General features: G+C 37.4%; 1 protein-coding gene across 3 annotated transcripts in view; it reads left to right on the forward strand.

Annotated features, from left to right (window-relative positions):
- The first annotated feature begins 2,612 nt into the window (after window positions 1-2,612).
- LOC115225828 (transcriptional repressor NF-X1) overlaps window positions 2,613-25,342 on the forward strand; it is a 52,111-nt gene continuing 29,381 nt past the window's right edge. For all 3 annotated transcript variants that reach the window (XR_005004192.1, XM_029796797.2, XM_036514693.1), the window contains exons 1-6: window positions 2,613-2,730; window positions 13,271-14,522; window positions 16,969-17,133; window positions 18,656-18,733; window positions 21,196-21,298; window positions 22,865-22,936. Coding sequence is in view for 2 of the 3 variants with exons in the window: in XM_029796797.2 (XP_029652657.1) it covers window positions 13,283-14,522; window positions 16,969-17,133; window positions 18,656-18,733; window positions 21,196-21,298; window positions 22,865-22,936 (1,658 nt within the window). In the remaining variant the exon portion in view is untranslated. The remainder of the gene's footprint in view (window positions 2,731-13,270; window positions 14,523-16,968; window positions 17,134-18,655; window positions 18,734-21,195; window positions 21,299-22,864; window positions 22,937-25,342) is intronic.

Here is a 25,342-nt window from a genome sequence, read left to right on the forward strand (position 1 = left end):
TGCCATTTCTTTCTCAGGGAGGGCCTAGTCTATGTCTCCCCTCTTCCTGCAAGCCCAGAGGAAATTAAGCAAAGAATTATTACCATACTGGTCGTGAGATGTGCGAAAAATAACAGCTAAATAGCTCATAAATCACAGTTGATTGTTTTCTTCTTTTGGTTGCATGACCGAACGAATTCTCGTACGCAAAAATTTCTGAAAATTCCCCAAAATAAAAATATGTGACGAGGGATTATATTAGGTGCTTAAAGCAGCACTCCACACACACACACAAATTAAATAAATTAGAAAAACATATTAATTCTAACTTTTAATGATGCAAAAGAACCGCCAGAAATAAAGACTTCCTATTTTTCAAATAAAAGCCGATCCATTTCCTCTCGATACAGATATTTGCTTTTCGTTTCAGTATTTCAAGTGCACACTCGTATTTTTATACATTCCCCATTTCTTACTAATTACATCGTAATTTTCCCGCATTTAACGAAATTGTCGAATTTACACGTTAGAAAGAAAGATAAATGTTATCTAAACAAGGGATTGATCCGACGTTTTTACAAATAATTTAGAAAATAACCAAAAGTGCAATGAAATGTCTAAAAGAAAACGACAACACAATGAAAGTATTAAAATTACAGCCTTTCGTATAATTTCGTCTTAGTGAGATTTGTTTTCCTTTTAACTTTCTCAACACATGGAAACAAATAAATGTACATAATACGACACATATAGAATAGAAATGTTTAAATAAATACTTACATAGTAATAGATATGGAGAGAAAGAGTGAACGAGGAAGACGTGAGAACTGGAGTCAGAGTGGACAACGACAGCTTCAAGAGAATTTCTAGATTTCTACAACAAACGTTAATTAATAATTTTCAGGTCCACATAATCGTAAATGCTGTATCTGTTTGTTTAGACAGTTAATTACCAATCATTTGTATATATTTGATTGGGTTTTCCTCTTAAATATCAGTCGTAAAGTGGAACTGATCAAACAATCAAGGTGCGTGAGAAACAGGAGCAAGAAATACAATTAATGAGGAAGAGTTTTTACAATTAACAACGGCAACTAACTCCAGTCTTTAAAGAATTGCGGCTCTACTTTAAAAGATTTGGGATTTTGTGAAAGTGATTTCTTCAATATTCGGCTTCATCACTGTTATGGGTTGTTTCGTTCTAATGGGATAGACAACTCAATACGAAGCATAGTTATTCTTTTACGTGTTCATTTAGTTTTTCATGTTACACAAACTGGACTACATTCAGCGCAGCGACACCGAATCACTTTAGACACAGCGTAGTAATACTTATATACCTCCCCCCTAACCCTAACCCTAATTTTTTTTTCTTAATTGTTAAATTAATTTAATTCCATTGCTTTAGATTTTTTTACACGCGTAACAATTAAATTAATTTAACAATTAAGAAAAAAAAAATTAGGGTTAGGGGTTAGGGGGGAGGTTTAGGGTTAGTTACAGGATGTTGTCTCAGTTTTAGACGCAGCAAATGATTTTAGCTCAAAAGAGAGCATAGGATTGGTTAAAATTCGAAAAATTAAACTACGTTAAACAAACAAATTACAATTTTCCCAAGAAAGCCAAGAGAAAAAAATGTTTTATTTTGACACATTCTACCAGAACATGAAGTTTTAAAGTGTTTAGTTAACTAGAAATTGTCTGCCGTTGAAAAGGAAAAGATCCGGAATTTGAACTCAGAACGGAAAGCCGGAATAAATGTCGCTAAGCGCTTTATCCGGCTTTACTGTCTGACAATTCTTCCAGCTCATCGAAAGTTTTAAAGTTTTTAATTAACTAGAAATTGTCTTCCGTTCAAAAAGAAAAGATCCGGAATTTGAACTCAGAACGTAAAGCCGGAATAAATGTCGCTAAGCGCTTTATCCGGCTTTACGTTCTGACAATTCTTCCAGCTCATCGATTTCGAGCATCTGTACATAAGTAACATGGAGACGCAATGGCCCAGTGGTTAGGGCAGCGGATTCGCGGTCATAGGATCGCGGTTTCGATTCCCAGACCGGGCGTTGTGAGTGTTTATTGAACGAAAACACTTAAAGCTCCACTAGGCTCCGGCAGGGGATGGTGGTGATCCCTGCTGTACTCTTTCACCACAACTTTCTCTCACTCTTACTTCCTGTTTCTGTTGTACCTGTATTTCAAACGGCCAGCCTTGACACTCTTTGTGTCACGCTGAATATCCCCGAGAACTACGTTAAGGGTTACACGTGTCTGTGGAGTGCTCAGCCACTTACACGTTAATTTCATGAGCAGGCTGTTCCGTTGATTCGGATCAACCGGAACCCTCATCGTCGTAACCGACGGAGTGCTTCCATTTCAAAGGGCTGGCCTTGTCACTCTCTGTGTCACGCTGAATATCCCCGAGAACTACGTTAAGGGTTACACGTGTCTGTGGAGTGCTCAGCCACTTACACGTTAATTTCACCACGAGCAGGCTGTTCCGTTGATTCGGATCAACCGGAACCGTCGTCGTCGTCGTAACCGACGGAGTGCTTCTATTACATAAGTAACTGATTTTACACCCGACGTCAACCCTGAATAAACGTCCGCCTCGCAGACTTTCTCTTCTCGCAGAATTCCGTCACCAAGTGTTGAGAGTCATTTCCCTTGATCCACTTCCCCCCTTACACCGGTTTTATTAGGAGTTTTTTTTTTGTTTTTTTAATTGTTAGTTTCACATTTGACACAGAATTGGTAAGTCTGATGGGGGTTTGTTTGTCTTTGAGGGTCAGAAGAAGGGTTCTGGGCATTGAAATTATCGCTTCAAGCTAAGAACACGGCTGCCAATTCCCTTATACACACATCCATCCATATATACATCTATATATATATATGTATATATATATATATATATATATATATGTATGTATATACATATATATATATGTATGTATGGTGCAATATTTATAAATATGTTGCAATGTCATTGTGTGTGTATATACATATATATTTATATATATATATATATGTTTACGCATAAATCTACATGTATATTGATTATATATATATATATATATATAAATAAATTTATATGTATATATATAAATATAAATCTATATGTATATATATATATATGTATATATAAATAAATCTATATGTATATATATATGTATATATATATATGTACATATATGTATATATATTCTTTATTTAAAAGCAGCTGAAATTCAACTCCGGTATATATATATATATACATATATATATATATATATATATATAAATCTATATATATATTGATTTATATATATATATACATTGTGTATATATTTATATACCCATTAATTTATACAGTATATATACGTGTATACACATATAGGTTATATATATATATATATCATTGTTTATGTATGTAAATTTTACATATTATATAATGTATATTTTTATGAATATCTTTGTATATTAATTTGTGAATGACTACGTGTATATATATATTCATAAATAACGATGAACATTATACGTGCATATACGCATACCGTATATATATATATATATATATATATGTACATATGTCTTATTATATACACCGGAATGTTGTATATATTCGTTGTTGTCTATGAAAGTCTGAGGGCACCGAAGAAATCCTTTATTTGGGTCTAATTTGTTGGGTTTGTTTCTTTTTAAACGTCTTTGAAAGACTTAAAAATCCTTCTTAAATTTCTTCTTCTTTGACTTGGAAACGAACCAAACGGAATAATTCTGGTAAACATCACATGCCGACCTCCATAGACACATTTGTCTATCTACCTGTCTGTCTGTCTATCTTTCTGTCTATTTGTCTATCTTTCTATTTGTCTGTCTATCTATTTGTCTATCTATCTATCTATCTATCTATCTATCTATCTATCTATCTATCTATCTATCTATCTATCTGTCTGTCTGTCTATCTATCTATCTATCTATCTATCTATCTATCTATCTATTTGTCTGTCTACCTATCTTTCTGTCTATCTATCTATCTTTCTGTCTATCTATCTATCTGTCTATCTATCTATCTATCTGTCTATCTATCTATCTTTCTGTCTATCTATCTATCTTTCTGTCTACCTATCTTTCTGTCTATCTATCTATCTTTCTGTCTATCTATCTATCTGTCTATCTATCTATCTATCTGTCTGTTTGTCCGTCCGTCCCTTTGTCTATCTATCTATCTATCTAACTATCTATCTGTCTGTCTATCTATCTTTCTATTTGTCTGTCTATCTATCGCTCTATTTGTCTGTCTATCTATCTTTCTATTTGTCTGTCTATCTATCTATCTATCTATCTATCTATCTCTATCTATCTATCTATCTATCTATCTATCTATGTTTGTCTATCTACCTGTCTGTCTATCTATGTTTGTCTATCTACTGTCTGTCTGTCTATCTTTCTGTCTATTTGTCTATCTTTCTATTTGTCTGTCTATCTATTTGTCTATCTATCTATCTATCTATCTATCTATCTATCTATCTATCTATCTATCTGTCTGTCTGTCTATCTATCTATCTATCTATCTATCTATCTATCTATCTATTGTCTGTCTACCTATCTTTCTGTCTATCTATCTATCTTCTGTCTATCTATCTTCTATCTATCTATCTATCTGTCTATCTATCTATCTTTCTGTCTATCTATCTATCTTTCTGTCTACCTATCTTTCTGTCTATCTATCTATCTTTCTGTCTATCTATCTATCTGTCTATCTATCTATCTATCTGTCTGTTTGTCCGTCCGTCCCTTTGTCTATCTATCTATCTATCTATCTAACTATCTATCTGTCTGTCTATCTATCTTTCTATTTGTCTGTCTATCTATCTTTCTATTTGTCTGTCTATCTATCTTTCTATTTGTCTGTCTATCTATCTATCTATCTATCTATCTATCTATCTATCTATCTATCTATCTATCTATCTATCTATCTATCTTCTATCTATCTATCTATCTATCTATCTATCTATCTATCTATGTTTGTCTATCTACCTGTCTGTCTATCTATGTTTGTCTATCTACCTGTCTGTCTATCTATTTGTCTATCTATCTGCCTGTTTGTCCGTCCGTCCCTTTGTCTATCTATCTATCTATCTATCTTTCTATTTGTCTATCTACCTATCTACCTACTCAACTGTCTATCTATCTTTCTATCTACCTATCTGTCTGTCTATCTATCTATCTATCTAAAGTATGTGACCACATTTATATTTGTCTGTGTTTAAGGTGATGCCACAGCATGGCAGTAACCTATTGCTCGAAACAAACAAAGAATATATACACACATACACACATATACACACATATATATACACTCGTCGGCGTTTCTGAAGGCAGTTTGTCTCTCTTGTCATCTTTTAGTTCGTCCGTCGTTTCTTCCATTCTTCTTCACATCCGTCAATTCCTGACTTTTCCACTTTAAAACTACACGCAACCACGCTAGAAATAGCAGCTAAATCTCCCCTCAAATCCCACAACACGAATGTTAAAGAAATAATTCAATACAAAGAAAGAGACACGCTGTCTTTCGTTTTGTCTTACATTCAAAGAATTATCTGCTTTCGTTTTTGGTACTTTTTCTTGTTTCAGTCATTTGACTGCGGCCATGCTGGAGCACCGCCTTTTAGTCGAGCAAAACGACCCCGCGGGACTTATTCTTTTTGTAAGCCCAGTACTTATTCTATCGGTTCTCTTTTTGCCGAACCGCTAAGTGACGGGGACGTAAACACACCAGCATCGGTTGTCAAGCAATGCTAGAGGGACAAACACAGACACACAAACACACATACATATATATATATACATACATATATACGACGGGCTTCTTTCAGTTTCCGTCTACCAAATCCACTCACAAAGCTTTGGTCGGCCCGGGGCTATAGCGGTAGACACTTGCCCAAGGTGCCACGCAGTGGGACTGAACCCGGAACCATGTGGTTGGTAAGCAAGCTACTTACCACACAGCCACTCCTGCGCCTATATAAATATATACGACGGGCTTCTTTCAGTTTCTGTCTACCAAATCCACTCACAAGGCATTGGTCGGCCCGAGGCTATAGCGGAAGACACTTGCCCAAGGTGCCACGCAGTGGGACTGAACCCGGAACCATGTGGTTGGTAAGCAAGCTACTTACCACGCAGCCACTCCTACGCCCATAGCAATAATAATAATAATAATAATAATTTTTTTTTTTTTTGCAATTGGCAAATAATTTTGAGGAGAGGGGTCCGTCCAAGTCCAGTTATTTCGTCCTCTGTACTGACCAGTACTTCGGTCTGTCGTTCTCTCCGATGAGGACGCAAGGACGAAGAACCGGAAGAAATACTGCTGTTCATTTAGTCCGGTGTGCTTAGCAATTAGAGAGAAAGAGAAAAAAAATGTTTTTCTTAAGCAAATGAATTCGCAGTTTACCTGATATGTCTCGGAAAACGTTTAATCATTCATTTTTGCAAGTTCTTTTTTTGACAAACCACAATTTGTGTGAAATTATCAGGCGTCGCTTACACATCTTGTATGGTGGGTTTATACTTTGTTGAAAATTTCAAGGTCTTTCTCTCTCTCTCTCTCTAATATATATATATGTGCATATATACAGTATGTATACAGTCGCACTCATATGAACTATACGCATATATGTATATATATAATATACATACGTACGTACACACATATATATATACATACACACACATACATACATTTATACAGTTATGTGAGGCATATATATATATATATATATATATAGTGTGTATACAGTCACACTCATAAACATAAGCATGTATATATAATATACATACGTACGCATATATATATATACATACACACACACACACACACTTATACATATACACTATACACACATATATACATTTATACAGTTATGTGAGGCATATATATAGTGTGTATACAGTCACACTCATATAAACTATACGCATATATGTATATATAATATACATACGTACGTACGCATATATATATATAATATATATACACTCACAGACTTACACATATACACTATATACACATACATATGTATACATTTATACAGTTATGTGAGGCATATATGTAGTGTGTATACAGTCACACTCATATAAACTATACGCATATATGTATATATAATATACATACGTACGTACACACACACATATATATATATATAATATATATACACGCAAGACATATACACTATACACACACACACACACACACACACATATATATATATATATATATATATATATATATATATTTTTTTTTATAGAGTTATGTGAGGTTAATAGGGCACCGTCCATTAGGGTCGGACGAGACTAATATGTAAAGCCGAGTGCTTTACGGAAGCGACTACCTGGGTAACCCAATTAACTGACCTTAACTCTCTAAACGTACGTATAAAGGTGTAACTATACTTTGCAACCCCTCTCAACTTAGTCCTCTTGTAACTATCTCAGTATTAAATATTTTAAAATTAAATTTTGCCAATAGGTTTCCCAAGGTACAGAACACGAGTGTATTTGGGACATATTTTTTTTCTTATAATATCATCATCTTGACTGATTTTTATTGATTATCAATTCGTAATTACAAATAACCCAGTTTACGTGTAATTTATTACAAATCGAAAATATCGAATCATAATACTTTCAGTTAGTATTGTTAAATTTCCCGTGAGCAGCTCCACCTATCTTTGGATCTTTTCGGTTTGAACGGCAGTTTTTTCTAGCGGTATCATACGAAATTGTCACCCATAATTATGACCCTAGTATCGATCTATTGCATTTCAATCTGTTTTAGGGTTAGGGATGGGGGAAGGGTACTTTTTTTTTCTTTCACAAATGTAAATAAACCCAATCTGTTTCTTAAACGAGGGACATATTCATACGACACAGAATGTTTTTTTTACCTCAATGGACGTCATTGATTGGTTGAAATTGCAGAAATTGAAGAAAAAAACAACAAATATCTTACAAACTATAGAATTTTCTCAATAAAGCCAAGAGAAAAAGATGTTTTATAAACACATTCTACCAGTATACGAAGTTTAACATTTTTTAGTTACCTAGAAATTATTTTTAAAAACTGCCGTTCAAACCGAAAAGATCCCATAGTGTATTTAGAACTGAAGAAAAAAAACCCAAATATCTTACTAACTATAGGATTTTCTCAATAAAGCCAAGAGAAAAAGATGTTTAATAAACACATTCTACCAGTATACGAAGTTTAAAAGTGTTTAGTTAACTAGAAATTGTTTTTAAAAACTGCCGTTCAAACCGAAAAGATCCCATAGTGTATTTAGAACTGAAGAAAAAAAACCCAAATATCTTACTAACTATAGGATTTTCTCAATAAAGCCAAGAGAAAAAGATGTTTAATAAACACATTCTACCAGTATACGAAGTTTAAAAGTGTTTAGTTAACTAGAAATTGTGTTAAAAAAACTGCCGTCAAACCGAAAAGATCCCACAAGTATATTTAGGACATTTTTTTGTTTCTTATAACATTATCTTGACTGATTATCTTGATTGATTATCAACTCGTAATTACAAATAACCCAATTTACGTGTAATTTATTACAAATCGAAAATATCGAATCATAATACTTTCAGTTAGTATTGTTAAATTAATTTCCCGTGAGTAAGTACTTGTTGAAGATTAACAAATTTCAAAATACTATATTGAGGTCAGCGGACATATCTCGATATATACCGAAGTTAGGGTAATATGCTTTTTACTAAAGCTTGCCAGCTGTTTTTGCTTCCTCTTGTGGGAAAGTCGGTCGAACTTAGATAAGAAACGGTTTATTATTCATAAAGACAAACTGGAAGTGAAAATTCGTGGAAAATAGCGGCGATAGTGAAAGTTAAATTAACAAGGTGTAGGAATATAGGTCGGTCTGTGAGCGGGAAAAAAAACGGTACGTTATTTTTCAAAGTCCGCCCATTTTTTTCCTTCCCCGCCGTCTGTCATTTGTACAGTGGAAAAAATATCAAAAGAAATTTGATATTCTGTTTTTAAATGGCTTGACTCCTGACACCTCGGTTGATACTTCACTGTAAAATCTTTATATATAAAAGTGAAGTTCTGTGTCTGTCTCCTACGATTTACATTCCTAACTACTCCCACATTTTGCGGTGCAGTTTAACCAAAACCGGGTATCTTATAGTCGTGATTCATATCGAGCCCTTCTGGGTATTAGCGCGCGTCTTACGATGAGTCTACGATTAAAAAAAAAATTTACCATAATTTTTTCCATTTTAATGCATTTTTTTCGCTATTATATAAAGGAAGTAACTCTCTAAAAATGTCTACGATGAGTTTACGATTTAAAAAAAATTACCATAATTTTGTTTCCATTTTTAATGCATTTTTTCGCTATTATATAAGGGAAGTAACTCTCTAAAAATGTCTACGATGAGTTTACGATTTAAAAAAAAAATTTACCATAATTTTTTTTTCCCATTTTTAATGCATTTTTTTGCTATTTTTTGGCTATAACTCTAAAAATGCTTATATAGTTATTTCCCTTACAAACCCAAGCAACGCTGGACGATACTGCTAGTTATACATCAAACCCACCACACCGTTTCATTAATATCTATACCCGTCTCTCTGTCTCTGTATATATCTACCTATCTCTTTATGTCTGTGTGTCTCTCACTTTATCTTTAACTGACTGTCTTGTCTGTCTGTCGTCGCTCTCTCTCCATTTTGTCTGACTGTCTGTCTGATTTATCGGATCTTTTCCTTTTGAAGGCCAGATTTCAACACAATTTCTAGTTAACTAAACACTTTTAAACTTCATATACTTGTAGAATGTGTTTATAAAACATCATTTTCTCTTGGCTTTATTGAGAAAATTCTATAGTTTGTAAGATATTTGTTGTTTTTTTTCTTCAATTTCTGCAATTTCAACCAATCAATGACGTCTATTGAGGAAAAAAACATTCTGTGCCGTATGAATATGTCCCTCGTTTAAGAAACAGTTTGGGTTTATGGATCTTTTCGGTTTCAACGGCAGTTTTTAAAAATAATTTCCACGTAACTAAACACTTTTAAACTTCGTATACTTGTAGAATGTGTTTATAAAACATCATTTTCTCTTGGCTTTATTGAGAAAATTCTATAGTTTGTAAGATATTTCGTCTGAGAATCCGAGCATTTCAGCAATTTTAACCAATCGATTACCTCCATTCAACTAAAATCATTTGCTGCGTCTAAAACTGAGACAACATCCTGTAACTAACCCTAAACCTCCCCCTAACCCTAACCCTAAATTTTTTCTTTCTTAATTGTTAAATTAATTTAATTCCATTGCTTTAGTTTTTTTTACACGCGTAACAATTAAATTAATTTAACAATTAAGAAAAAAAAATTTAGGGTTGGGGGGAGGTTTAGGGTTAGTTACATGATGTTGTATCAGTTTTAGACGCAGCAAATGATTTTAGCTCAAAAGAGAGCATAGGATTGGTTAAAATTCGAAAAATTAAACTACGTTAAACAAACAAATTACAATTTTCTCAAGAAAGCCAAGAGAAAAAAATGTTTTATTTTGACACATTCTACCAGAACATTGAAGTTTTAAAGTGTTTAGTTAACTAGATATTGTGTTGAAATCTGGCCTTCAAATGGAAAAGATCCAAAAAGGTTTTATTTTGACACATTCTACCAGAACATTGAAGTTTTAAAGTGTTTAGTTAACTAGAAATTGTGTTGAAATCTGGCCTTCAAACGGAAAAGATCCGATTTATCCCTGTCTGTTATCGAGGAAAGAATATGAGGGATAAGGGTTCCACACGTGTCCCTTTTGTTGTTTAACAACAACACAGGCAATGAATATACCGTATCGATCCCTCGTTAACGAAAGCAATTAGTACAGTACCATTTCACTTGTTGTCCGGCCATTTTTAATGTTGTCATTTGAATTATTTAATGATGAAAAATGTATTTACAAATCCAAACTAAATTACCGCAGGAGTGGCTGTGTGGTAAGTAGCTTGCTAACCAACCACATGGTTCCGGGTTCAGTCCCACTGCGTGGCATCTTGGGCAAGTGTCTTCTACTATAGCCTCGGGCCGACCAAAGCCTTGTGAGTGGATTTGGTAGACAGAAACAGAAAGAAGCCCGTCGTATATATATATATATATATATATATATACAGGGTGTCCCCCAAAAATGTATACACACCTTAAATAATTGTAAATTTGTTATTCTTTGTAAGCCTAGTACTTATTCTATCGTTCTCTTTTGCCGAACAACTATGTGTATACATTTTTTTGGGACACCTGTATATATATATGTGTGTGGGTGTGTGTGTGTGTGTGTATGTATTTATATATATAGGCGCAGGAGTGGCTGTGTGGTAAGTAGCTTGCTAACCAACACATGGTTCCGGGTTCAGTCCCACTGCGTGCATCTTGGGCAAGTGTCTTCTGCTATAGCCCCGGGCCGACCAATGCCTTGTGAGTAGATTTGGTAGACGGAAACTGAAAGAAGCCTGTAGTATATATGTATATGTATGGATATATATATATGATATATATCCTATATGTATATATAATATGGATATATATATATATCATATATAAAATGATATAGTAGTGATATTATTATATATATATATATATCTTTAGTATATAATAGATCTGAGTATCTATATATTATATATATATATGTATATATATGATATATCTATATATGTTAGTATCTATATATATATGATATATATAATATAGAGTATATATATAGATATATATATATCTAGTATATATATATATTATATAGGATATCTAATATATATATATGTCTATAGATATCTATATGTATTATATATATATATATATGTATATTATATATGTATATGTATAGATATAGATATATATGTATATATATATATATATATGGATATATATAGTATATATATATGTATTATATATATATATATATATGTATATATATATATATATTATAGGTATATATCTATATATATATGTATAATATATAATATATATATTATGTATATATCTATATATATATGTATATCTATATCTATATATATATGTATTATATATATATATATGTATATATATATTATATATATATATATATATATAGGTATATATATGTATATATATATAGGTATATATATATATGTAGTATATATATGTATATTATATATATATATATATATATATATGTATATATAGTATATATATATATGTATATATAATGTATATATATATAGTATATATTATATATAATGTATATATATATATATATATGATATATATATTATATATATAATATAATATATGTATATATATATGTATATATATATATATAATATATATATATATATATATATGTCTATATATAGCCCCGGGCCGACCAATGCCTTGTGAGTGGATTTGGTAGACGGAAACTGAAAGAAGCCTGTCGTATATATGTATATGTTGTGTGTGTTTGTGTGTCTGTTTGTCCTCCTAGCATTGCTTGACAACCGATGCCGGTGTGTTTACGTCCCCATCACTTAGCGGTTCGGCAAAAGAGACCGATAGAATAAGTACTGGGCTTACAAAAGAATAAGTCCCGTGGGTCGATTTGCTCGACTAAAAGGCGTTGCTCCAGCATGGCCGCAGTCAAATGACTGAAACAAGTAAGAGAGTAAAAGAGGCTGTTCTGTTGATCGGATCAACTGGAACCCTCCCCGTCATAACTGACAGTGTCCTACGATAGTAGAAGACACTTGCCCAAGGTGCCATGCAGTGGGACTGAACCCAGAACCACGTGGCTGGAAAGGAAGCTGCTTACCACACAGCCACACCTGTGCCTATTCTAACTATGCTAATGTCTTCTCTTTTACTTGTTTCAGTCATTTGACTGTGGCCATGCTGGAGCACTGCCTTTTAATCGAGCAACTCGACCCCGGGACTTATTCTTTTGTAAGACCAGTACTTATTCTATCGGTCTCTTTTGCCGAACCGCTAAGTGATGGGGATGTAAACACACCAGCATCGGTTGTCAAGCAATGCTAGGGGGACATACTCAAACATACACGCACACACATATATACATATATACGACGGGCTTCTTTCAGTTTCCGTCTACCAAATCCACTCACAAGGCTTTGGTCGGCCCGAGGCTATAGTAGAAGACACTTGCCCAAGGTGCCACGCAGTGGGACTGAACCCGGAACCATGTGATTGGTAAATAAGCTACTCTGTTTATTAATAAAACCTGTTTTTCTCTTTTTCTATTTTTTTCCCCTCCAGATTTATCTTGAAATGGCTAATCCTGATCAGTTTGCTAATCAAAGATTTTATCCCGGTCACATATCGAGATCTCCTCCGTCGGTCGCCCCTGCCTACAGTAATTCTCAATTAAACAGTGCTGCCCCAGTGTTCGTTCCCAACGAGCATTACCATGCCATCAACAGTAATGTCCACCCTGATGGTTACTCAGCTCAGGCTATGGGTTTGCCCGCATATGCTCATTATGGTCAGTTTCCTGGACACCAGCAAAACCCGCGAGAGAAACACAATATGCCTCGACATCAGCGAGAAAATACCGAGAAAAGGGCCCCTAAATTCCACAACCCCGACAGAAAACGGGGCCGCTCTTATAGTCAGTATCCGCAAAATAACGTAAGGGCCCCAAACAGAGGTGCACATTCTTACAGGATGGACAATAGGAATGGTAGTAAATTTAATGAAAATAATGGCGCTGAAATTGTGGATATTAACCGGTCTTCTTGGAGCAACCAGAAGAATTACTATAGGGGTTCTGCGAACCCGAAATCCAAATGGAATGAACCAAAACATAGCAAAGACGGTTACCAGCATGATGGGGCCTGGCCTCACGAATACCATAACAAGAAGCAGCACCCACCGTTGGGTCAAAGGAATCATAATTTATCGTTTGAAAGGAATGTTTACTACTATTCTGGAGAGCCGCAAAACAGCGCCGCTTTGGTTGTGTCTGATGACAGAACGCCACATTGGGGCCATTTGGGAGTAGCTCATAATAGAAGCGCCACGTTGGACGAGACTAATGAAAGAATGACTACTATGGCATTGAGTATGCCTTCCAATATGTCGTTGCAAGAAAATTTCCACACGACCGATTCTTCTTATCAGTCAAAGCCTCGACATAAGCATGTAAGTAACAACTATTCGAGGAACGGTAGAAATTGGTACGATAAATCGGGTGACAGGAACCCTAATAAGGAGAGAGCGCCTTCACACACAAAAGATAACTTCTCCGGGAACCACGACAGAATGGCAAAACCCGAAAGCTTACCGAAAAATAAGCAAAGCAGCAGATACGCTCCGCGGCCTGCGAGACACTCTGAGGAGTTTCGGCAGGTCCGTTCCCATGATCGGAACTACCAGAGACCAAGCGTTCCTTGGAAAGCGAAGAAAGACTACAACAAAGAGAGGAATCGAAGGGAATCTTTGGATAAGAAAGAATATGAAGACGATGATGAAGATTCTGCTAATGAGATGGATGATGAGAACCAAAGAGGTATGTCGCTTTTTGCATTCTTATGAGACTTTTCCTTCTGTCCCCTACTGCGTACTCACCCTGTCCAGTCCTCACTTCACTTATATCCCACCCCCTATATTCAACCCCCACACTGTACCTTGAGGGTGTGTCCTGACACATACGCCCAACCATCTCTCTCACTCTCTCCATCTCTATCTTTCCCTTCCTTCTCCAACTGGGTGGAGGGGCTCCTTGTTTCTCTTCTACAGCAAGACCCCTATCTCTGTCCCTCTGTTATTCTTTTAACCTCACTTTTTGCATTCTTATGAATCTTTTCCTTCTGTCCCCTACTACGTACTCCCCCTGTCCAATCCTCACTTCATTTATATCCCACCCCCTATATTCAAACCCCACACTGTACCTTGAGGGTGTGTCCTGACACATATCCCCAACCATCTCCTCTCACTCTCTCCATCTCTATCCTTCCCTTCCTTCTCCAACCGGGGTATCCTTGTTTCTCTTCTACAGCAAGACCCCTATCTCTTGTCCCTCTGTTATTCTTTTAACCTCTCGTCAACTGGCACGAAGCCACCTCCCTTTTGCGTAATTTTGACAGTTTATTCATCTCACCCTGTCTTTTGTGATGTCCCAAACACCATCTTAACCCTTTTGTTACCAACCCGGCTGAAACTGCCTCTGGCTCTGTAGTACAAATGTCTTGTTTTCGTAAGTTTTGAATTAAAATCTTTCACCAAACCTTAGTCACAATTAATGTTCCTAACATTAGCTTAATGATAATGAAGTTATTTTACTAAATTCGTTGTTATATTTAAAATAATTGAGAGAAACACAGACCATCACAAAATAAATACAGTAACGAAAAGGTTAATAAATGCACTTATCTAAACAATCATTTTTCTAAATCCCTCTACAATTCTTCATAAATATACAAATTAACTAAAACATATTTAGTATATATTTGGTATCATAATCATCATTGTTCGACCATGGTCGAGACAATGGAATTTACTATGTTACGCCAGACTTCACGGTCCATCATAGCATTACGGAGGTCCTGTTGCTGGATGCCTGTATCCCTGGAGATTACATCAGGGTAGGAGTGTGCGCCCTCTGGTATCACGAGCAGATGGCTTCCAGAGGAGAAGAGTAGAAATTACCTCGTTTTCAGCTCTACAACAATGTCCAGCAAACTGGACTCTCCTACCTTTCACAAGAGATGATACAGGTGGTAGTTTCCCATATATTTGCATTTTGGTTGGATGACGCCTCCACGAGAGATTTTGAGCTCTCATAAGGAGGCGAGTGTAAGTTCCATCCAACCGCCTCTCAAGCTTCTTTGATAACGTCCAGGTTTCTGAGCCATATAGTAGAATTGGTTCGACTGTGGCTTTGAAGATTTTATGTTTGAAATCTCAACAACCCTGCAACCTATGGCTCTGAGATGACACAGTTGGTAATTTCCCATATATTTGTACTTTGTTAAGTTAATTTTTTGGCTCAAAAAGCAAAAAGCAAGGCCATGTTGGGGGACATGGAGTTATGTACAGGGTGGTGTTCATGCAAAGAGTTCAGGCCATTTCTGGTCAAGAGCGACTTTGATCCGAGTGGTTTTCGGCATCTTCACTATCTTGTCCGGCAGCTTATTCCATGGATCTGCAACCCGGACAGAGAAAGACCCTCTCCTTCAATTGAGATGAAATCGTCGCAGATAGAGCTTTTCGGAGTGACCCCGCAGCCGACGCTCTGGAGCAGGAGTGAAGAACAGCTCTTTCGAGAGGTTACACTTTCTGCTTATGATGTTGTGAGCAAGAATGAGATTACCACGGCGTCGTCGTTTTTCTAGAGAATAAAGGTCGAGCGTCTTCAGCCTTTCTTCATAAGACAAATTCTTTGGTTGGATGACGCTTCCACGAGAGATTCTGAGCTCTCATAAGGAGGCGAGTGTAAGTTCCATCCAACCGCCTCTCAAGCTTCTTTGATAACGTCCAAGTTTCTGAGCCATATAGTAGAATTGGTTACTGTATTTATTTTGAGATGCTCTGTGTTTCTTTCAATCAATTTTAAATATAACAAAGAATTTAGTAAAATATTTTAGTTATCATTAAGCTAATGTTAGGAACATAAATTGTGACTAAGATTTGGTGGAAGATTTTAAGTCAAAATTTATGAAAACAAGACATTTGTATTACAGAACTAGAGCCGTTTTCAGCCGGGTTGGTCTCAAAAGGGTTAAGTTTGAAATCTCAACCACCCTGCAACCTATGGCTCTGAGATGACACAGGTGGTAATTTCCCATATATTTGTACTTTGGTTGGATGACGCCTCCATGAGAGATTTTGAGCTCTCATAAGGAGGCGAGTGTAGGTTCCATCCAACCGCCTCTCAAGCTTCTTTGATAACGTCTTGGCGTATATATTTTGTAGAAGAAACCCGACTGACCATATGCGTTTCGTTCCTCATTCAGATTTGTTGAGCCAACAGCTGCGGAACTGCAAGTACGAGTGCATGGTATGTTGCTGCATTGTCTATCCTGATGCACCAATATGGAGCTGCATGCATTGCTATAACGTCTTCCATATGCCCTGCATCAAGAAATGGGCCCTCTCACCTGCAGCTGCTGTCGTCACAGGTAATGTTGGCCCTTATTTTCTTCCTGTTTTTTTTTTTGAATTTTTTTACTTGTTTTTGTCATAAGGGTGTGCACCCTTGAAGGGTTTTTATTCAAATGAATTAATCCCAGTAATTGTTTTTTTTATATTTTAGCCCGTTAGTCACTTCTGTTGAACTGCTAAGTTACAGGGATGTAAACAAACCAACAGTGGCTGTCAAGTGGTGGTGGGGGACAAAGACACATGCACACATACTCACGCACCCATATATATATATATATATATATATATATATATATATATATATATATTCTTTTATTTGTTTCAGTCATTTGACTGCGGCCATGCTGGAGCACTGCCTTTAGTCGAGCTAATCGACCCCGGGACTTATTCTTTGTAAGCCCAGTACTTATTCTATCGGTCTCTTTTGCCGAACCGCTAAGTGACGGGGACATGAACACACCAGCATCGGTTGTCAAGCAATGCTAGGGGGACAAACACAGACACACAAACACACATACACATACATATATATACATATATACGATGGGCTTCTTTCAGTTTCCGTCTACCAAATCCACTCACAAGGCTTTGGTGAACCCGAGGCTATAGTAGAAGACACTTGCCCAAGGTGCCACGCAGTGGGACTGAACCCGGAACCATGTGGTTGGTAAACAAGCTACTTACCACACAGCCACTCCTGCACCTATTTTCTTTCAATTAAGAAAAAAAAAAAAAAATGGATGTAAACAAACAAGCACTGGTTATCACATGGTGGTTGGAGATAAAAACACATATGCATCAATCATCAAATTAATTAATCATAAAGTTATTTTACTAAATTACTCTCATTTCTGAAAGTAATTAAAACAAAGGCAGTGTATTCCAAGAGAAAGGTGATAACAAAAGCAGTAAATATGCCCATGGGCATATGGCGTAGTGGTTAGGAGCGTGGGCTTCTAACCCCAAGATTCCGAGTTCGATTCCAGACAGTGACCTGAATCATCATCATCAGCATCATCGTTTAATGTCTGTTTTCTATGCTAGCATGGGTTGGACGTTCGACCGGGGTCTGGGAAGCCAGGAGGCTGCACCAGGCCCAGTCAGATCTGGCAGTGTTTCTACAACTAGATGCCCTTCCTAACGCCAACCACCGGCACAGAAGCCAGTTGTGCTGGCATCGGCCACGTTCAAATGGTGCTTTTTACATGCCACCGGCACAGGGATCACAACTATAATTTCCATTTGATTTTTGATGTTGATTTACTTGACTCAATAGGTCTCCTAATAATAATAATAATAATAATAATAATAATAATAATAATAATAATAACAACATTGAAGAATACTTTAGGAATGAGAACCCAGGTTCGAAATTTCCCCCAAGACACCTGAAGAAGGCTGGAGGTTATATCAGCTGAAACGCTGTGTCAGCAACAAACAAGATGAGGACAAATAAATGTCAAATGTAAATAAAGTAAATAAGTGGTAAATAATCTTGTTAGTGTTTGTTATATTTGTTGTTGTCTCTCTTTTCCCCAGACGATAATAAGGGCTGGAGGTGTCCCGTATGTCAAGCAGTATCAAACCACATTCCCAGACAATACAGGTGTTTCTGTGGTAAGTTTCTTTGTTTTTTTTGCATTGTCCCGCTCATGTACTCTTTACTCTTTTACTTGTTTCAGTCATGGGACTGTGGCCATGCTGGAGCACCGCCTTTCAGTCGATCAAATCGACCCTCAGGACTTATTCTTTTGTAAGCCTAGTACTTATTTTATCGGTCTCTTTTTTTGCCGAACCGCTAAGTTACGGGGGACGTAAACACACCACCATCGGTTGTCAAGCGATGTTGAGGGGGGGGGAACACAGACACACAAACACGCACATACACATATATATATATATATATACATATATATATATATATATATATACATATATACGACAGGCTTCTTTCAGTTTCTGTCTACCAAATCCACTCACAAGGCTTTGGTGGGCCCAAGGCTATAGTAGAAGACACTTGCCCAAGGTGCCACGCAGTGGGAATGATCCCGGAACCATGTGGTTGGTAAGCAAGCTACTTACCACACAGCCACTCCTGTGCCTATGTATGTATGTATTCGGTTTCCGTCTACCAAATCCACTCACAAGGTTTTGGTTGCCATGTACTGTATTTCAAAATATTTGCCCAAGGTGCCACACAGTGACGCTGAACCCAAAACCATGGCATTGCCACATCTGTGATGACATATTCATATATACACCCATCCACCCACCCACCTACCAATGTAGCAGAACCCAGTTGTGGCATCGGAAAAGAAACAGCATGGAAAACGGACGTTAAATGACGATGATGATTACTCTGTCAAATGTGAAGCTTATTTATTCATTTCACAGTGCTTTGGATTAATCCAGGATTATCCCATAGCTGTGAGATTTCAATGATGTAATTGTTTCTTTTATGAATGACAGTGTAGGCTAGGTGTGAAAGGCTAGATCTGGCCAGGATTGAATATGAAACGGGTAAAAATATTTTGGCCTGATACGGGTCAAGTTTACTGCTAAAGGGGTTAAACCAGAGAAATTCCTGTCTGCTAGACATTCCAGTGATTCCACACGCCATCTTCATCGTTTAACGTCCGTTCTCCATGCCAGCATGGGTTGGATGGTTCGACTGGGGATCTGGGAAGCTAGAAGGCTGCACCAGGCTCCAGTCTGATCTGGCAGTGTTTCTACAGCTCGATGCCCTTCCTAACGACAACCACTCCGTGAGTGTAGTGGGTGCTTTTTACGTGCCAGGCAAGGCTGGCAACGGCCACGATCGGATTGGTGCTTTTTAGGTGCCACTGGCATGGAAGCCAGTCTAGGCGGCGCTGGCATTGGCCACATTCAGATGGTGCTTTTTTACGTGCCACCGCCACAGGGATCACAACTGCAGTTTCCATTGATTTTGATGTTGGTGTACTTGACTCAATGGATCTCCTCAAGCACAGGGTCGAAATGGTGTTTCTTTGCTTGCCACCTGCACAGGAGTCAGTCCAGCGGTCCTGGCAACTGCCGGATGCTAGTCACAGGATTGGTTCAATTTCGATTCCGATTTGTTAGTTAGTTAGTTAGTTAATTTTTTGGCTCAAAAAGCAAAAAGCAAGGCCATGTAGGGGGACATGGAGTTATGTACAGGGTGGTGTTCATGTAAAGAGTTCAGGCCACTTGTGGTCAAGGGAGACTTTGAACCAAGTGGTCGTCGGCATCTTCAGTATCTCATCCGGCAGCTTATCCCACGGATCCGCAACCCGGACGGAGAAAGCCCCTCTCCTTTGATTGAGATGAAATCGTCGCAGATAGAGCTTTTCGGAGTGACCCCGCAGCTGACACTCTGGAGCAGGAATGAAGAACAGCTCTTTCGAGAGGTTACACTTTCTGCTTATGATGTTGTGACGCCATGTAGGGGGACAGGGAATTATGTACAGGGAGGGTGGTCATACAAAGAGTTCAGGCCATTTCTGGTCAAGAGAGATTTGAAAAGAGCGGTTGTCGGCATCTTCACTATCTGGTCCGGCAGCTTATTCCACAGATCTGCAACCCGGACGGAGAAAGCCCCTCTCCTTCGATTGAGATGAAATCGTCGTAGATAGAGCTTTTCGGAGTGACCCCGCAGCCTACGCTCTGGAGCAGGAGTGAAGAACAGCTCTTTCGAGAGGTTACACTTTCTGCTTATGATGTTGTGACGCCATGTAGGGGGACAGGGAATTATGTACAGGGAGGGTGGTCATACAAAGAGTTCAGGCCATTTCTGGTCAAGAGAGACTTTGAAACGAGCGGTTGTCGGCATCTTCACTATCTGGTCCGGCAGCTTATTCCACAGATCTGCAACCCGGACGGAGAAAGCCCCTCTCCTTCGATTGAGATGAAATCGTCGTAGATAGAGCTTTTCGGAGTGACCCCGCAGCCTACGCTCTGGAGCAGGAGTGAAGAACAGCTCTTTCGAGAGGTTACACTTTCCGCTTATGATGTTGTGAGCAAGAATGAGATCACCACGGCGTCGTCGTTTTTCTAAAAAAAAAAAAACTTTGTCATTCCAGGTAAAGCGGTGAATCCACAATGGAACCATTATGATACGCCACACTGTTGTGGGGAACCATGTCGCAAAAAGAGGAACCAGTTTTGTCCGCATCTCTGTACATTGTAAGTTCTTTTTCTTCCTTTTGTTCTTTCAACTGTTTCTTGTTTATTATTTACATTCCACATTACTTAATCATCGTTATATGTTTTATCTTATATTTAATTTTTCTATAATATGTAATTTTTCTAAATGGTATAATTTAATTTTCTGTTGAATTGATAATAAAAGGTGTTTTTTTTCTAATTTATTATATAATATATATTATATTTTGTGAAATTTGAGTTAGTATTTCTAAATTGAATTTTTCCCTGTAAGTTTGGAATAATATTCCCTCATATTATATATACATATATATATATATATATATATATATATATATATATATATAACGGGAAGGTTTACAAAAATAAAAACAAAAGACAAAGGCAGGTAGAGTACAAACAAACAAATGTATTAGTATGGCGCTCAGGAATAGAAATAGAACAAGTCTTTACATTTCGAGCCTACGCTCTTCGACTGAAAGATATACAGAAAAGAAACAAGGATAGAAAAAAATGCGTGTAGGAGCTAACGGTCTATATATACACACAAAATTTAGAGGACTGACCACTAAAAAAATGGACAGCCTATATGCTAGATATAGACGTTAAAATCACCATTTTCCACGAAGAATGTGTTCTCAAGAAAAATTCAGCAAAAAAACCAAGGTGTAAAAATAAGCAAGACAAATGAAAATATATGAAATAAAAAAACGATTACCTATGTACTAATTAGTTTCACTTGTTAATATTTACGTATATGGATGCGTCAACATCTGCAAGATCATCAGCATAGTCTGTCGTTTACAAAACACAATTTCCAGAACTAGATACAGAACGCTCGACCGAAATCCAGCATGTATAAAGTTCCACAAATTATATGTATGTGTACTTGTGTGTGTATATATATATATATATATATATATCGGAGAGGCACTGAGCAGCTATACGCACACATACACACACGGCAGTAACTTCCACCTACCGAATTCAATCCCAAAGCTTCGGTCGGCTCGGGGCTATAGCGGAAGACACCTGTGGGACTGAACCCGAAACCATGTAGCTAGGAAGCAAGCTCCCTAACCACACAGCCTTGCCCGATATATACTCTTTTACTCTTTTACTTGTTTCAGTCATTTGACTGTGGCCATGCTGGAGCACCGCCTTTAATCGAGCAACTCGATCCCGGGACTTATTCTTTTGTAAGCCCAGTACTTATTCTATCGGTCTCTTTTGCCGAATCGCTAAGTAACGGGGACATAAACACACCAGCATCGGTTGTCAATCAATGCTAGGGAGACAAACACAGACACACAAACACACACACGCATATATATATATAATATACATATATACGACGGGCTTCTTTCAGTTTCCATCTACCAAATACACTCATAAGGCTTTGGTCGGCTCGAGGCTATAGTAGAAGACACTTGCCCAAGGTGCCACGCAGTGGGACTGAACCCGGAACCATGTGGTTGGTAAGCAAGCTACTTACCACACAGCCACTCCTGCGCCTATATATATATATATATATATATTTAAATATAGTTTATATATATATAATAATATTTATATTTTTAATTTCAGGTCCTGCCATCCTGGGCCGTGTCCTTCCTGTCATTTAAATGTCACCAAGAAATGTATCTGTGGCAAGAAAAGGTTTGTTTCTTACCTGATCAATTCTTCATTCTTGATTTCTTTTCTTTTTTTATTACTTTCCTAATTCCAATAATTGTATCACACCCATGTGACCATGTGGTCACTCCATCTTTAACAGTTTCGGCTGATTTCATCAACACCACCATCATCTTAACGTCCTTTTTTTTCATACGTGTATGGTTGCACAGAGTTTATCAGCGAATTTTCTATGGCTGGATGCTCTTTCTGTCACCGACACTCACCTGTTTCCAAGTAAGATAACATTTCCCCCATGACCATTCATATAAACAACTATGTGGTGTCACATAAAGGCACACAGCACCCTCTGTAACTTGGTTGGCATTAAGGAGAGCATCCAGCCATAGAAGCCATGCCAAATCGGACTGGAGCCTAGTGCAGCTCCCTAGCTTGCCAGCTCTGGTCAAACTAACCAACTCATTATTTACATTTGACGGATATTTGTCCTCATCTTGTTTGTTGTTAACACAACATTTCGGCTGATATACCCTCCAGCCTTCATCAGGTGTCTTGGGGAAATTTCGAACCTGGGTTCTCATTCCTAAGGTACTTTTTTGATATTATTATTATTATTATATGGCGTAGTGGTTAAGAGCGCGGGCTACTAACCCTTAGATTCCGAGTTTGATTCCAGGCAGTGACCTGAATAATAACAACAACAACATTGAAAAATACCCTAGGAATGAGAACCCAGGTTTGAAATTTCCCCAAGACACCTGATGAAGGCTGGAGGGTATACCAGCCGAAACGTTGGGTTAACAACAAACAAGATGAGGACAAATATCCGTCAAATGTAAATAATGTACATAATTCCTCACCCCTTAAATATAGAACTGTATTAGCCAACTCATTCCAACATGGACAATGAACGTTAAATGATGATTAAATACCATACCTGTGGCCTGCTTGTGTGTATATGTGTGTCTGAAAATATATATATATATATATATATATATATATATGATGATAAATCTCAGAGCGAGTTATAAACAGTAGCGGTAACACATCATACCCGAGTTTCAAGGTGTTTACCTTTCATCAGCGTGTGACAATCATGGTTGTCGATGAGAAGTCAGATCCCTTCACAAATACATATACTTTTTCCAGTGTCGATTTGACACTGATATTGAAAAAGTGAAATCAAACAATGATAAATCTCAGAGCGAGTTATAAACAGTAGCGGTAACACATCGTGATGCATATTTGCCATTTGAAACACCTTGAAACTCGGGTACGTGTGTATCATGTGTTGAAGACGGGGTGGATGACTCCCCTTCACAAATACTGAGAGGACACAGATAGTGTGTCTATAGCCAGCTGGAGGAGATATCTTCCTGGGGCTACAAACTACAGTAGCATCCACCCTTATGGGTTAGCCATATTCAAATGGCAAATATGCATCACGATATATAAAAAAATGATAATGATAATAATGATAATAATGATAATAATAATGATAATAATAATAATCATCATCATCATCATCATCATTTAACGTCCGCTTTCCATGCTAGCATGGGTTGGACGGTTCAACTGGGGTCTGGGGAGCCCGAAAGCTGCACCAGTCCAGTCAGATCTGGCAGTGTTTCTACAGCTGGATGCCCTTCCTAACGCCAACCACTCCGAGAGTGTAGTGGGTGATTTTATGTGCCACCGACACAGGTGCCAGACGAGGCTGGCAAACGGCCACGCTCGGATGGTGTTTTTTATGTGCCACCACCGACACAGGTGCCAGACGAGGCTGGCAGACGGCCACGCTCGGATGGTTGTTTTTATGTGCCACCGACACAGGTGCCAGACGAGGCTGGCAGACGGCCACGCTTGGATGGTGTTTTTTATGTGCCACCGACACAGGTGCCAGATGAGGCTGGCAAACGGCCACGATCGATGGTGCTTGTTACGTGCCCACAGCACGGAGCCAGTCGATGCGGTACTGGCTACGGCCACGTTCGGATGGTTTTCTCTTATGTGCCCCGTGCCACCGGCACTGGTACCACAAAGATACAAATTCCATTGATGTTCATCTATTTTGATTTGTTTTGATATATATATATATATATATATATATATATATATATATGAATAAATGAAAGAATGGAGTTGAACGACAAATTAACAAAATTCCTTTATTCTCGACATATGTTTCGAAGGCTGCATATTCCTAATTTCGAAGGAATAAGGGGTGCATTATGCCGCCTTCTCATCAGGAGAGACAAGGAATTTATGTCAACGGATTTTCTATGGCTCTCCGTGAGAGCAGTCATCTAAAAGTTTTTGTGAATCTTGTTGTTGACATAAATTCCTTGTTTTTCCTGATGAGAAAGTGGCATAATGTACTCCTTATTCCTTCACAATTAGGAATATGCAGCCTTCGAAACATATGTCGAA

Source organism: Octopus sinensis, linkage group LG28, assembly GCF_006345805.1.
Source record: "Octopus sinensis linkage group LG28, ASM634580v1, whole genome shotgun sequence".
Taxonomy (NCBI): domain Eukaryota; kingdom Metazoa; phylum Mollusca; class Cephalopoda; order Octopoda; family Octopodidae; genus Octopus; species Octopus sinensis.